At 35.1% G+C, this 16,706-nt stretch overlaps 2 protein-coding genes across 3 annotated transcripts in view; both read right to left on the reverse strand.

The window, feature by feature from the left end:
• LOC111504188 (uncharacterized) overlaps positions 1 to 16,706 on the reverse strand; it is a 442,392-nt gene that overhangs the window by 400,025 nt on the left and 25,661 nt on the right. The window lies entirely within an intron of this gene.
• Positions 7,888 to 9,778, reverse strand: LOC141481089 (uncharacterized). Its single transcript, XM_074172205.1, has 2 exons — positions 9,674 to 9,778; positions 7,888 to 9,453 (listed from the first exon to the last, which is right to left on the reverse strand). Exon 2 carries the CDS (start codon positions 9,439 to 9,441, stop codon positions 7,888 to 7,890), a length of 1,554 nt encoding a protein of 517 aa, XP_074028306.1. The 5' UTR covers positions 9,442 to 9,453; positions 9,674 to 9,778.

Genomic DNA, 16,706 nt, shown 5'->3' on the forward strand with positions numbered 1-16,706 from the left:
GATACATTATAACAAAATCGTAATGATTCAATGTCATAGTCCATCTGAGGAAGCTATTACTAGTAGTCTTTGGTGTTTCACAGTATTCACTAAATAAGCGTTCTAGAGGCATGTGATCTGTCATTAAAGTAAAACGTCTTCCATTCATGAAATGGTAGAATGTAAATCTACGCTTAACAGTAGGATTTCTGACTGGCCACTGTCAACTAAGAAAACTCCATAATATGGGGCTAGTGGACACACCTCTATGCAAGATGTATGAACAGGAAGATGAAATTGTCAGGCATGTCCTGTGCGAGTGTCAGGAGTTATCGTCAATAAGAGAGTGTGTGTTCGGCGAGTCTTGGCCTACACCTGCTGATATAAAGGAGATGTCTACTAGTGACCTGTCCAGTGTATGGCACGAAGGCCATCTGCATAAACTAATCGCGTTCGACTTGCCTCGGAGCCTAATCCGGTGGATTGGGTCTTTCCTAAATGACAGAACATTTCAGGTTAGAGTAGAGAACTCTTTGTCGGACAACAGAGAGATCCTCTCTGGAAAATGTTATGTTGGGATATTTTTCGATATTAGCAAATACACTAAAAGCCTCTACATTGTGGTCCAAGTATTCGATGCTACGTACCATGCTTCAAATGAAAGAAAATATGGATATTAAATACCCAAAATTATTGCTTTCTTGAAAAGGCAGAACCAAGGATATAAACCTAATAAGGCAAAAACCTTCTCAAGAGAGGAACTAAATAAATTTTTATTAAAAGCCCCCGATAATAATTATTTATTAATGAAGGTAAGATATTTTCGAGAAGTGAATATATTTAAAAAATAAAAGTTAAATATTATAATAGAGCTAAAGCTTTATGCTATATTTATGATTCCGCAAAAGTAGTTTATTGGCTCAGTAGCGCAGTGAGTTGGTGCACCGCTCATTATTCAAGACGACCTTGTAGTTTTTGATTCGAATTCCAGCGTCGACAGTTTTTTTCTTTTTTTTTATTATTTTTCTTTGTTTTGTAGGTTCTCCTCATTTTCGGAATTTCAGGAGCATGCAGGTGTGACGAGCTTCTTAAAATGGCCACTACAGATATTGAAGATAAAGGTTCATTATTAATAGTAAATATACCAAATTCTAAAACAAATATTCAGAGAACATTTGTAATCAATGCTTCACTGGGGAATGGCCCTAATTATATTGATATTTATAGAAAATATATATCGTTAAGCCCTAAAATAGATCAGACACGTTTATTTGTCTGCTATAGAGCAGGAAAATGTATCAACCAAATGGTTGGGAAAAATACTATAGCTAAAATTCCTACAAAAATTGCAGAATTTTTAAAACTGCCTAATGCCATAAATTATACCGGAATTAAATTCAGAAGAACACCGGCAAGTTTACTTGCAAATTCTGGAGGAGACATTCTTACTTTAAAGCAACACGGAGGTTGGAAGTCTACAAATATCGCTGAAGGATATGTGCAGCAATCTCTTGCAAAAAAGCAAAAAATTTCGAACCTAACTATGGGAGTCAACTAAAGTTAATGAAACTGATTGTAATCAGCCAAGTACGAGTATTTCCGAGGGATACCAGCTGTATAATAATATAGTTAGTGAAAATATCACGAAAACTGCGTTGGATCCATCTCTCAGTTCTAGTGGTATTCAAATAACCACTGCTCAAAACTGCACGTTTAACATCACTATAAATAATTACTCTAGCAGAAATTAAAAATATGTAGGATGCAAGTATGAAAATACCGTCCCTATGAGTTATACTGTACCTACTTCTCAGTTTTAGTTCTTTAATAAATTTTGTTTGTAAGTTTCATAAATAAAGTATTTTTTGGTAGTTTCATAAATAAATTCTTTTTTGGTAGTTTCATAAATAAATTATTTGAAAATTTGAGGTAGGCGGAAAAATCATACGTATAACATGGGGGTAAAGTGAATTTTCCTCCCTTGAATAATTACTACCCTCCGCTACGCGTCGGGCAGTAAACTTCATTCTCGAGAGGAAAAGTAACACTTTAATCCCTTGTTATACAAATAGCTATTTATTGTCACGTCTCTTTCCGATTCATCCATAATGAAGAGTATTGTTCTGTGTACGCCACTGGGCTAGATTTAATCTGATGTCCCCAAAAAAATATGCTTAGATCGGCTTTTTTCACTTCACTTCACAGAATGGTAATCGTTCCTATATCGATTTTGACTTTATTGTTCAGTTTATACTTTTGTTATCAGTTCACTAGTCACTAGCACTAGGCCGATGAACAACACGCATTTTCATATAAATTTCAACTATTTATTACATATTCCCACTCTGAAAATAATTATTTTACGGAGCTTGACGATAATCGTGCACTTGTTTTGTCATTTATTCATTATTTATTCATATATCAAATAGCATATTAATACCACCTCATGAAAAAGCCAACAGAATGATATGAATATTACAGGCAAATCATTCTGTTAATAGCATTCTCTAGGTAATTCGAATACATCATAAATATTTACGGTACTTATTAATTTCTTCAATGTTTATAACTTGCGTTTATGATGTGTTTTTGAATTTAGGAAGCTCTTGATTTTATGGATAATTTGCAGTACTGCAAAGGCTTCTTATCATGATATTAGAGAAGAAGTCGTATGAAAAAACAGCTAACTTTTTTTTGCAGGTGGCTGTGATTTAAAAAGGTATTCTTCAATGAAATTTCACTATTTGGCTGTAAAATAGTTTGATTATACGAGTAGATAGACCTGATGTGATATTTTCATCATATACGAATATTAATTTCATTTACAGTCCATCCTGCAAAAAACTGCGAACGTGTTTAGACTTTCAACAAGTCATTTATAGACATCGAAACTGTATTCAGACTTTTCTTAAAAATGATCTATGCAACTTAACTCAAGTGTGGTGGAATAGTACACACATGCTATCGGTATGAAATTCGGTACGGAGAAATGTGCAAGGTCCTTCTCAAAAGAGGGTGATGCGGGGACTACAGAGAGAATGTGCAGCTCTGCATGGAAGAATCCTACACCATATGGATGCCGGAGAGACGTATACTTACCTCGGGGTGGAACAAAGCCACTTACATCAATAAACAACTTTCTCCGCGGCAATTATCAGCACAAATTCCGACAGATCTGGTCATCGGAACTGTCTTGAAAGAACAAAGTTGCTATAACAAACATACTTGCTGTTCCAAGTGGACTCGGGAGGAGCTGTATAAACTCTACGTAAAGACCCGAAAAATGATGCATTTCCATAGAAGTTTGCATTCCAAATTGTCTATTCCATTATTGTACTTCTCCCGACAACAGGGAGGCCGTGGACTTTTGAGTTAGGAGTGTCTACGTGACAGAACGGTACAAGACGGAGCCTGTAAAGTCGTCAAGAGTTCAGATTCCCTTCTCTGCATGGTCCGTGACCATGAGAGAGCAGGAATTGGAGCATTTCTCTTTAAAGCAGCTGCCCGAGCCGAAGATGATCTCGGTTCAGTTTTCGACACTGAACGAGGTTACCAACTCTGTCACCGAGTTGGAACCCGTTCAGCAAAATGCCCATATTAAAGCCGCAAAGATCACATCACTTCAGCGGCAACACAAGGATAAGCCAATGCATGGAGTCTTCTTCAAAAGCGCCTGACTATCGCTTTCCTAGGGTCGAGTGGTGTGAAGTCGGATACTGAGGGGTTCATCATGGCCTGCCAGGATGTTGTCTTCAACACCTTAGTCTACCGCAGTCGCGTGATGGGTATAGAGGTTCCTGACACAAGGTACAGGGCCTGCCATACGCATGTTGCTATACACTGCGGGGATATTGAATTCGTTGTGGGGCACGAGAAGTGCAGAATTTATTGGAACTATTTGTTCCCCACCCTCAGGCTCATACAAGCTAATATACCTGATGTAGTCCTTCTCTATCATCAGAGCAAGACGATATTTGTCGTGGAGTTTTCAGCTCCTGGCGTGACGAATATCGTCCGATAAGAGGAGGAAAAACGGATAAAGTATCGAGATTTTCTCTTCGAATGCCGCAGACTCTATCCAGACCACTCTGTCAAGATGGTTGTTCTAATTATTGAAGTCATTGGCAAAATGATGCACTGTTAGCCGGACAGATGCAGAAGACTGTCACTCTTGGCTCACTGCACTTGCTCAGGGCACAAGATCCTCGTACCCTATGATCACTTACCCCACGGTGTGGGGAGCGGTCATTGGTTAATAATGCTGGCGCGCCCTCCTGAATGTATAGAGACTTCGGGGGATAGAGCCTGATCAGCGGAAACTTAGGTTGAAAAAAACAATAATGAATTCAATATATTAAAAAAAAATGTTTATTAGTAACTTATATCAGTAACCTATATGATGTACTTATATAAAATTTACTGTATACTTGTAGTATTTATTATTGGCACAGAAATTGACTAAATGAAAGGTGAAAAATATTTTTGATCAATTAGTATTTAATTATAAGAATTTGAGGCATGTAATCACCTCAATGCTTTTATATTAGTTCATTATTAAAAATTCACTGAATTTGGATAATTACTAGAATAGAGCCGTACTTGAAAATAGGATGGTGGTTTATTTCTGCGTACTTTGAAAAGAAAAAATCAAAGCATCTTATATAGGGTCTTCCAATAGGGACTTCTGAACTTTGACAATTGATAACGGCCATCTTGTTGAAGCTACATCTGTCAAATTAGTTGCCATTTATTCAGTCTATTTTTCCAAATCACCATGGACGGACATAGCATTCAACAACATCCAACACCAAACCGTTATTTCACCACCTCGACGCGTGTTTCGATCACCAAGTGATCATTTTCAAGTGGAAGATTGAATCTTCCTTCATTTTCTTTCATGTTCCTTCCTATTAAACATGATTACTTGGTGATCGCAAAACACGTGTCGAGGTGTCAAAATAACGGTTGGGTGTTGGGATAAAACTCCAGTAATATTCATTACTACAAAGGTTCCAAACAGTGCATCACAAATAATAGAATTGTTTTATCTGTTCTGCTCGGGCAACGTACCGCGCGCTACGCCCATTTTACGGTCGCCATAATCGTCCTACCGAGAGGACTATCCGCAATGTACAATCGACCAACATTCGTACGTCGACGAAACGCAAGATTTGCCGAAAACATCGCCGCTATCTGATGTGAGAGTGTACAGGAGAATCCGAGGCAGTCGATTTCGAGTCGCTCACAAGAACTCGGCCTTTCCCAGACCACAACATGACGAATTTTGCGTCTTGATTTGGACCTGCACCCGAACAAAATTCAACTGACCCAAAAACTGAAGGTAAACGACCATAGACCATGACGTGTGTTCTCTGAATTGGCTCTGGAGTAGTTGGCAACTAACCCTAATTTCCATCGAAAAATTATCTTCAGCGATGAGGCCCATTTCTGGATGGGTGGGTACGTGAAAAAACAAAATTGTCGAATTTGGGACGATATCAATCCACATAAGATCCAAGAGCGTCCAATGCATCACGAAAAAGTCACTGTTTGGTGTGGGTTTTGAGCTGGCAGCGTCATATTTCTTTGAGAACGACGTTGACAAGGCCATCATTGTCAACGGCGAGCACTAGAGTTCGATGATTACCAACTTCTTTTGGCCTTCATTGGATGATCTGGACACCAACGACATATGGTTTCAACAGGACGGCGCTACGTGCCAACAGCTCATGTCACATTAGATATTCTGCACGAGCAATTTGAGGCAATGGTCATCTCACGTGGAGGTGATGTGAACCGGCCACCGAGATCTTGTGATTTGAATCCGGTAGACTCTTTCTTGTGTGGTTTTCTTAAGTCGCAGGTGTTTGCGAATAAGCCATTAACCATGCCATCGGACAAACTCAACCGGAGTCATGGAAAATTGGACATTTCAGATGCGCTCCACCCAAAGCGCCTAATAAAAGACCCTATACAAGTGGAAACAACTTTTTGGTCTTTTTGATTGATTCAGTTTCATGAGTGGGGTGAAAATACCCACTCAAATTATACCAATTTCATTCTTGTTTTGTGACAGAACATATTTCCATACCGAGCACGGTTGAAAAGTCAAGCTACAATTCTTGTCAAAATTGAAAAGGGAATATTTTTTGTAGAGTCATGTAGTTATTTGAGTAAGGAAGCTTTTTAGCTTTCTACATTTTTTATTTAATGATGAAGAAGTAGGAATCCGAAGTGCTTCATCCCAACTCTTGCCTGTTACTTAAATTTTCTAAATAATAACCATCTGCTTCCATTCCGTCCTAAAGATTGTATACCATTCAACAATAGACTACAGAGAATATTACACAGGAATAAACGTGTCATTTTATTTTACAAATTTTCAGTTTCTATCATATTATACCACAGATCTTTCCTGTACTTTACAAGTTTCCGCAATAAATCGAAAAAAAAGAACATGCATTATTCACAATGTCTCATATTCTGTAAATGAAAAAGTAGTAAACAAATATTGGACAGCTCAGAGTTCCGAAAGAACCTCTCAAATGAGCTATCATTCAACCGGCATTCTGTTATTGAGAAAAGGGTGGGCAAGGGAAGAAAACTCATGTATTATCATCGACTTGTTTGTGAAAATATGTCCTCACAAAATTGAATGGGATCTTCTGAAATTCCCTCGAAATCAAACAAGATCAAAATTAATCAGCGTTGAAAACTGAATGGGCTTTTTTCATGATTTTTTATTTATAGTTCACTTGATAGAAATTTTATATTGAAAAACAGTGCACTTTGTTTCAGCTCTCTAAGTACCGTAGTTTTCCCATAATTAATTATTAAAAATCGAATGTGGTAGGCCGGTGACGTCACGGGCTTATTCCCGCTTCTTATTCGATTGACCGATAGGAACAATAGAAATAATCAACATTGCCAAATCGTAAAATTCACGAAGCCTATAATTATCAATTAGATTATTGAAGTGTATTTGAACCCGTTAGCATTTCAATTAGAGAAAAATTCTCCACATGGAATAAAATGTAAGGTTAGGTGGGGTAAGTGCACCCCCATTTTCGATAAATTGAAGTTTTTGGTTATCTCCAAAATTAGTAAAAATTAAGATCAAATTCTCACTATGATTTTATAAGTACCTGATACCTTTGCAAATATATCAGAGTATTTGGGAAGCAAAATATTTCAATTTGGTTAAAATATTTGAGTTTTTTTAAAACAATGTGTAGGTATGCTCTTACCCCATTGGATTGGGACAAGTGCATACTTTTGTGCGATTAATGACTGCATTCTTATTATAGGATTTTATGGGTAAGTGCGTTTTATTCCATTTTTCACGAACATTTTTATATAAGGAAGATTGAATTTGGATAATTTTTAAGGGAGTTACAAGCTTTTTTGGATAAGATGTCGGTAAAGTGAAAAGTCAAAGATGTTAAATTTTATGCCAGAAATTTTTATTTGGCTTTAAACAACTTAAAACTTGAACATATCAAAACAAATGATCTTCCTGAACTAAAATAAGAAAATATTAACCTCTAATGAGAAATTGTACTTTTTGGCACGCAGTCAGATCAAATTTTTGATTCCACTGAACTTTATTGAAAAAATAAGTCTTCCACGTCGATCAGTTGTGGGTTGAGGCAGAATTCTAACGATGTATCAATGTATCAATGTCTTCTCCTTGAGGCTAAATAAATGCCCCCTTGTATGACCTGAGGAATTTTATCGTCCATTCTTCCCCAGCTTTTTCAATGATTTGTTCAATATAATGTCTTTGTGTTTTTTTAGTATTATATTGTACTAGCACCCATTTACCTATTGCTAAGAAACAGTCTTGCTCCTCGTCAGAAACATCAGAAAAGACTTCCGCATCCAGATTGTCCTCGGAATCAATATAATCTATGGAGGCGTCATAAGATTTGCTTGTTTCAGGTGCCACCTCGGTTTTCTTTTTACATGACTTCTTTGCCACCTCTTCCAATTTTGTTTTAGCCTGTTTGGAGGTAATGATTTCTGAACGGGGGCGATACGCTTACGTTTAGTGATCGGGTCTTTTTTAGATTGTTTGATAGTTTCCAACAAAAGCTGCTCGAATGAAACGTTTGGTGGTTGATAAACTTTGCCGTTTGGAAGATTTGGCTCTGCAGAAGTACTCGCTACAGGCTCAATATTTTCTACTTGAGGAGGGGTTTCTTGAGTTGTTTCTTGTTGCGTTTCTTGAGGTGTTTCCTCCTGCGTCCTCTTCCAACGTTTAAGGCTTTCGGGATCAAACACGTTTTCAGATATCACGTTCGGATTGTACGGGAAAATACCTGCCTTTTTAAAACCATTTGAGATTGTTTCCGTAAGGAGTTCTAGCCATGAACTTTGGACCATGGTGGAAAATGTAACCTTTGGTACCTTAACACCTATATTGTGTCTCTGCCATGTAACTAATTTTGCGTCCCATTTATCTTTCAAAGGTTTAAACACTGATAGATCTAGCGGTTGTAATAAATGGGACGTATGGGGAGGCAATTTAAGGATTGTAATATTTTCTTGAATGGCAAGTTCGATCACTTTCTCAGTCACATGTGTGCTGTGGCCATCGTATATCAGTAGTTGAGGTCTTTCCGCGCCCATTGTTGGAATTAGTGTCTTTGCTAAATAATTGTAAAAAACATCAGCTTCCATCCATCCGTTTTTGGTAGCGCCATGAGCGGTACCGGGAAAAATTTCATTTTCGGGAATCCAAGAATTCCAAAGATTTTTTGCTTTAAATAATATCAATGGCGGTGCTTTTTTTCCTGCAGCATTTACAGCTGCCAATATGGTTGTATTCTCCCTTCCAGGACTGCTCACAGTTCTTGAAACAGTCTTTCCAATTCCACCCACTACTTTAGTTTTGCTGGGATCAGGACATAAACTTGACTCGTCCAGATTCCAGATTTTATCTGGCTGATTCATTAACTCGAGATCTTGAAGCGTTTGTTTAAGCAAGTTGAAGTAGGGATATATAATAAAAGGATCTGTCATATTTTTCCGTGCATATTCGATACTCTGAGGTTTTTTTATCGATAGTGAATGCCGCTTTTTAAAGTTAATAAACCAGTCTTCTCCAGGCTTGTTGAATTTAAATGGTGTTTTTAGATTATTTTTGTCAACATATTGTTTTACAATATCAAGCAACTCCAACCGGCTCAAGCCAAATCCCCACGTCTCCATTTGTTTTAAACAATTTGCCAATTTTTGTTCATGTTCTTCTGGAAGTGCAGGCGGTCTACCAAATGATGAGCTTTTCGTTCCACGTCTTCCTTTTAGGTGATCTCGAATGGTTGATAGTGGAATTCTGTATAACCCTGCAGCTCGTTTTGGTCTTATTACACCATTACGAATTTCTTCCACGGCACGTCTCAAGGTTTCTTGGGTGTACGATTGTCCTCGCTGTGAAGTTCTCACGTAAACTCGTGGCATTTTGTAAAAAAACTACAAAATAAAATAAAGAAAATGTAATGGGGTAAGAGCACACTCCATGTGCACTTCCCCCTTACGACAAATGCGCACTTTCCCCAATATCAAATTTTGCCGGGGGAAGTGCACACCTAAGCGAATTTCTGTTCTTAGCTTAACCTCTAAAAAACCAACATGCCCCCATTGAATTATACCAAAAGCGAACACTATTACATATAAACACTTTTACACTTACCCAACGACAACATAGAAATCAATTATCAGAACGAAATAATCCAATTGACACAAGGATATTAAAATTCACGTTGGCGTTCCAACAGGTTTTGCCGAAGTGACACGCACTGTTAGTTACATTATTCCCGAGCCAACCCTGGACTAACCTGTTTCTTTATAGATAACAACCGGTAATTGCTGACATTGCATTCTTGCCGAACTTTATCTCTTAATTGTTTACAACCATTGTTTGATGTTTACAGCCTATAACATATCATAAGCATTTTAACCAAGACTTATCTTTTGATGATTATGAATTCTACCCGGGAATTATCTTGCATAGTAAGAACTTTTCCCGTAAATTATCTTTTTACCTTTACCAATGTCATAGTGTGTCTATATAAGCACATGAATTGTTATTGTACACAATTAGTTTGTGACCAGCTTTCTATTTGAATAAAGCACATAGTGAGGTCTGAATAACTTTTATTTGTGTGAAGTTCAATTAGTCAGAGTTATAAAACTAGTTCAACATTACTGGTGCTTCTACGAACCCCAGGCTGCTGGAAGCACAACGTAATTGGCGCAGTCGGTAGGATACCTGTACAGACAGCAAGCAATTTACTGCCTGGTGATTACCAAATCTTCGACAGGAGCTACAAGACCAAACCACAGTGTATCGGGAAGAGGACTGGATATTCTCTTGCGTTGCACGGGGCTGATTCTTGGACCGAATATTCGAGAAGAAGCTGACAACCATCTAGGGACCGAATATTCCTGGACCGGTTACCAGAACAAAGAAAAGAAAGACAAACAGAAACAAAAGAAGAGACCCAGAAGCAAGGGTAAGACTCTCAAACAATTCCTTCAAACCTTTTTTTTGCATGTAAACCATATATCCCTATTTATTTATATATCCTTAGTATTATAGTGAAGTGAAATAATTATTCTCTCATATTATTATTATTTTTATGTTTCGAGATATTTTAGAGTTGAGAAAAATAAATAGTGACGCTAGACAACAAATAAGAACATTACGAAATAATTCAAATTCAGACTTAGCTAATTTGAGTGAAAGTTTGTCGTCTTTGAGCTTGAATTCTGATAATAATATCATGGCTGAACCAAATTATCAACAATTGAGACTATTTTTGGATATTATTCCTACATTTAACGGAGACCCGTGTGAACTAAATAACTTTATTGCTGTATGTGATGAAACATTTCAACAATACAACAATGAATCTCAGTTTATAAAAAAAATAATATTTAGAGCTATATTGAGTAAACTTAAAGGAAAAGCTCTCACACTGATAGCCAGCCGTATTGAATTAAACACATGGAACGAAGTGAAAGAGATTTTGAAAATCTCATTCTCTGATCAACGATCTTTCAATTGTTTATTACAAGAATTACAAAGTTTGAGACCACAACTTAAAGAAAATCCTTACAGTTTTGGTGTTCGTTGCCAATATGTGAGAAGTTTAATTTTTTCTTCTATCAATAATGACTCAAACATGACTAGAGACGCAAAGGTTGCACAGATTGACAACATTGAAAAGCTAGTGTTGATCACATTTTTGAAATATCTTCCATCAAACATTCAAACTAGTGTTCGTTTGAAAAATCCTAATTGCTTAGAGGAAGCAATGAAACAATTTATCGAGGAAGAGAATTTTTTATCCTTGGTAAATGAAGGAAGGAAGAATTATACACAGTCATATACACAGTCACTACCAAATCCAAATTTGAAACTACCCATGGAAAAATCATATCAACCACAACCCAATTATTTACAGAAAAAGATTATTCAACCAACCTTTTCCGCATCAAATAATTTTCAAACACCACAATTCCGAAATTATAACCAACAACAATTTGGTAATATCCAAAGACAATATTTCCCAAGTCAACCAATTCAACTGACACCTCGACAAGTGCCTCAAAAATATTTTTCAAACCAACAAGTATTTGGTAAACCTTCCAATGTAAACGTTTGGAAACCAAAAAACCAACAAGTGAATAATAAACCAACACCAATGTCTACTTCTACCAGACATTTAAATACACAACAGAATTTCTTTCAACCACAATCTGAACCTAATTTTCGTGTAGAAGAATTACATTATAATGGGGTTTTATTACCTCATCCTTCTAAAGATAATTTTTATTTTGAACAACCAAATATTGATTCTGAACCAGAAATAGAGTATCAAACAGAATATCAACAAGAAATAAATGAAGAATTTGAAAATAACAGCTTGATGATAAATAATGAAGACCAATCAACACCAACTTTTGAATTTGAACAACTACATTTCATTAATACAAATTCACAAATACAAAACGAAGATAAAAACAATTATGAGTTAACCCATATTGAGAAACAATTATTTTTCGAGACAGATAATAAACCAACTGAAGAAATTCCAATTCCGTTAAATGAGTTACAAAAAGAAAATTATATTCTTACTGAAAAAATCGAAACGAAATATTTTCGAAACAATAAAGAAAATATTCTTAAAACTACATGTAATAATATTAACCTGAAGTTAAAAAGGAAACAAAATAATACAATAAAAAAAACCAATTCTAAACAAACGAAACCTATGATTACATCCCAAGATAATGAAATGCATAACAAAGGACAAACAATGGATAATTTAAATTCGAAGTTTGTTAAAGTAATCCCCATACAAACAGAAATTGAAAGAAAATCCGAGAATCCAAAGTTCTCGAAATATAATTTTAAAAAACGCAAAAAGTGTTATTAAATTTCACCAACTTTGGATGAATATATGATATGATTCAAAAGATGTTGCGAAAAAAAAAATTTAATGAATAATTTGAAAGTATTTACATTTATTCAATATTCATATATTAATAAAATTATAATTGAATCAAATCAATAAAATACTTATTTGAAATTAACAAAAAATAAATAATAATTGCACAAAGAAACTTTCCCTCGGTTATCTTAGAGGTGCGATTTTTGTTCCATCCTTTACATAAAAAAGGACGTAATTTGAAATTAATTAATTTGAAAGTTCAATTAGACAAAAGCGATTTATGATAAGAGAAATCGAATTTCTATGACACGTAATCATTCATCCAGATTTCTCAAAAATGGAAAACATGTATGTTATGCAAGCCGCACTCTCAATCCAAATGAAATAAATTATTCTGTTATCGAAAAAGAATTATTAGCAATTATTTGCTCTGTGAAATACTTTAGACTTTATTTATTCGGAAGATTCTTTAAAATACGATCAGATCACAAACCTCTCAAATGGTTAGATAATCTAAAAGAACCTAATTCAAAATTAGTGAGATGGAAATTATTGTTATCCGAATATAACTATGAAATCGAATATATAAAAGGTAAAGACAATGTTGTCGCGGATGCCTTATCTAGGAATCCACAAGATGATATTTCTATCATAAATGAAGTCGGAGATATAGATGATATCATTAATGAGTTTTTGAAAGATGTCCCTGAGAATCATACTACAACAGCACATTCAGCTGATGAAACTCCCTTACTGACTTTTCCCTATGCAGAGAAACCTTTGAATTTTTACAAACATCAAGTCATAATAAAGATATCAGAAGCCTCACCAGTACCTCTTTGTATTAGAGAAAAAGTCTTTGACAATAATAGATATTTTATTAATTTGAGAAAGAAAAATATAGAGGAAGACTTAGAAAATTTTATAGCAGAACTGAATAATGATACAACTTATCATTTATACTTTCCCGACAAAGAACATGAAAAATATTTCCTGAAAATAATTCAAGATAAAATTATTAACTTGCATTCAAAATTGATTATTTGTTCAACAAAAGTGAAGGATGTAACTTTACAAAATGAACAACAAGAAAAAATAAACTATCACCATGTTTATAAAACAGGTCATAGAGGAATTACTACAACCATTGATTCAATCAGAAAAAATTATTATTGGCCAAACATTGTCAAGGATATAACAAATTATATCAACAACTGCAATATTTGTCAAAGATCCAAATATGAAAGAAAACCTAATGAATTTCAATTTCAACCTATTCCTGTAGGTACCAGACCTTTTGAAAGAGTTCATATCGATACATTGTCGATAGCAAAAGAAAAATTTTTAACCATTATTGACACGTTTTCTAAATTTGCCCAAGTATATCCAATAATGGGAGCAAATTCTATAAACATTCTTGATGGATTACTGATTTTTATTTCACATTACGGAATACCTCATACAATTGTGTGTGATGGTGGCAGCGAATTTAATAACAATAACTTTCAAGATTTTTGTAGGCTACATAAGATACAAATTCATGTAACAACTCCAAGAAATCCTAATTCTAACAGCTACATTGAAAGATTTCATTCAACATTTCTTGAACAAGTAAGAATAAAAACAAGACAATACCCAACAGAATCCTTGAATAATTTAATACGATATTCAGTATTACATTATAATAATTCGGTTCATTCATCCACCGAATATACTCCTTTTGAAGTCGTATCTGGACACTTCAATTCAAAAGACCCTTTCGATATAACTGATAAAGATATTGTGACGAAATATGTTCAAGACCATAAAGAAAACTTAAAGAAGTTTTATGACAAAATGAATACAAATTTGGAAGAAAAGAAAACTGATCAATTAAAAAGAATTAATGCTGATCGCAAAGAACCTATGACAATAACACATCAAGATCAAATATATCTCAAAGAAGAAACTAGAGATAAACTCGCACCCAAGTTCACTAAAATTGAGCCAGTTGCTCAAACGAAAAATAAAGTTAAAACTGAAAAATCTAAATATTCTAAACACAACTTGAAGAAACGCAAACAATACTAATATGCTTATTTCTTCATATATTTTCAGATGGACTTAATGTTCATACTCTCGATCCTTTTAATCATTCACCCTATTAATGGATCCATTCAGAAACTTAATAATCCAATCGTACCTATTAATGTAGGAAAAACAAAAATCATTGTGAGCAAGCATACATTTGTCAGTTATTTGAATATTACTGAATTCTTTGAAATGAAACATCATATCGATACCCAACTGAGTTTCATTGCTAATAAGCAAGGCATAAGTAATCAGTCAGACTTACTTTTACGCCAAGCCTTTACTTTATCTAAACAAATTGACCATCTTTTACAGACAATAAATCCACACATTGTTAGTAAACGCGGACTGATAAATATTGGTGGAAAAATATCCAAATGGTTATTTGGAACCCTTGATGATGAAGACGGTAAAAGAATTGATATGATCCTAAACCATATAGAAACAAACAATCACTTACTTAAAGATGCAATAAATAATCAGATATCTATTGCAAAAGAATTTATGACACAAACAAATCGTACTTTACACCAGATAAAATCAAATATAATCATAACTATGAACCTTATTGATAAATTCCAAGAAGAAATCAATGAAATAAATATTTTACATCTGATAATTGATTCCCTTATCAACTTGCAAAGTCATTTAAATCAAATTGTTAACGCAATTACATTTGCAAATTTTCATCGAATACATCCTACATTTCTTTCATTAACAAACTTACGTATTATGATACAAAAATTGAATATGATATATTCTACTGATCAAATAGCTACATTCAAAAATCAACATAGCTACTATGCATTCTTAGGAATACAATTACTTTTTACTAGTGAGAGGATAATATTTCTCATACACTTTCCTATTTTGATGCCCATTGTATTCCAAACGTATTTCCTTTATCCTATACCACTTCTAAATAAAATGATTTCACCTCAGAAACCTTTCCTTACCTTGAATGAGAGTAGTGAACTTTACCAATATCACGATGAACCTTGCCCAGAGATTGAAGATTTGTGTTATTGCAACAATAACCTCCAATCCGAAGAAGATTGTATTGTCATGGTCATTCTGAAGAATGAAGCCGCCAACTGTACTACATTGAATGTCCACTTGGAAAAAGCCATTGCAAACCAAGTCACACCATGGAACGTCTTATTCTCGACACCGAGCAATGTCATTATAACTGAAAGTTGCTCCGTCGAAAACCATCATGAAGTCAAACCTGGGAGTTACCTCATTACAATCCCGGAAAACTGTTATTTTCTCATTGGCAATGAGAAATTTTCTCATGGAAATGATGAGCTGACACCGATGAAAGTCATCCAGCTTCCATCATTAAATATTTCCCAATTGTACACTAGACCTGTACCAGTCAAGCTTACCAAGATGAATTTAGAAGAGATCCAACATCTCACAGCGAAAATGAACACCCACCATGAAGTTTTCCTGCCAGCCGAGCCTGTAGCAGCCTATTCCATGCCCATATGGACCATTATCCTCATTTGCCTGACACTCTGCATAGCTACATACTTTGGGGTAACATGCTACTACAAATCCTGTTACCCATACAACTTCATTACCTACTTGAGACACCGGAGATCCATTCCTCCACTTGATGACTTCGAGCTGACCAACCAGCAGACCCAGCCTAGTCAGCCCAATCTGCCCTAGGCTTCCCTTTTAGGCGGGAGGAGTTACATTATTCCCGAGCCAACCCTGGACTAACCTGTTTCTTTATAGATAACAACCGGTAATTGCTGACATTGCATTCTTGCCGAACTTTATCTCTTAATTGTTTACAACCATTGTTTGATGTTTACAGCCTATAACATATCATAAGCATTTTAACCAAGACTTATCTTTTGATGATTATGAATTCTACCCGGGAATTATCTTGCATAGTAAGAACTTTTCCCGTAAATTATCTTTTTACCTTTACCAATGTCATAGTGTGTCTATATAAGCACATGAATTGTTATTGTACACAATTAGTTTGTGACCAGCTTTCTATTTGAATAAAGCACATAGTGAGGTCTGAATAACTTTTATTTGTGTGAAGTTCAATTAGTCAGAGTTATAAAACTAGTTCAACATTACTGGTGCTTCTACGAACCTCAGACTGCTGGAAGCACAACGTAATTTGTTTCCGCGTTTTATCGATTCCTAACGATGAGGTATGAACGTTTCAAT

This window comes from Leptinotarsa decemlineata, unplaced genomic scaffold (genome assembly GCF_025532065.1).
Source record: "Leptinotarsa decemlineata unplaced genomic scaffold, Ldec_3_MD MMD2_tig00000035_RagTag_RagTag, whole genome shotgun sequence".
NCBI classification, from domain to species: domain Eukaryota; kingdom Metazoa; phylum Arthropoda; class Insecta; order Coleoptera; family Chrysomelidae; genus Leptinotarsa; species Leptinotarsa decemlineata.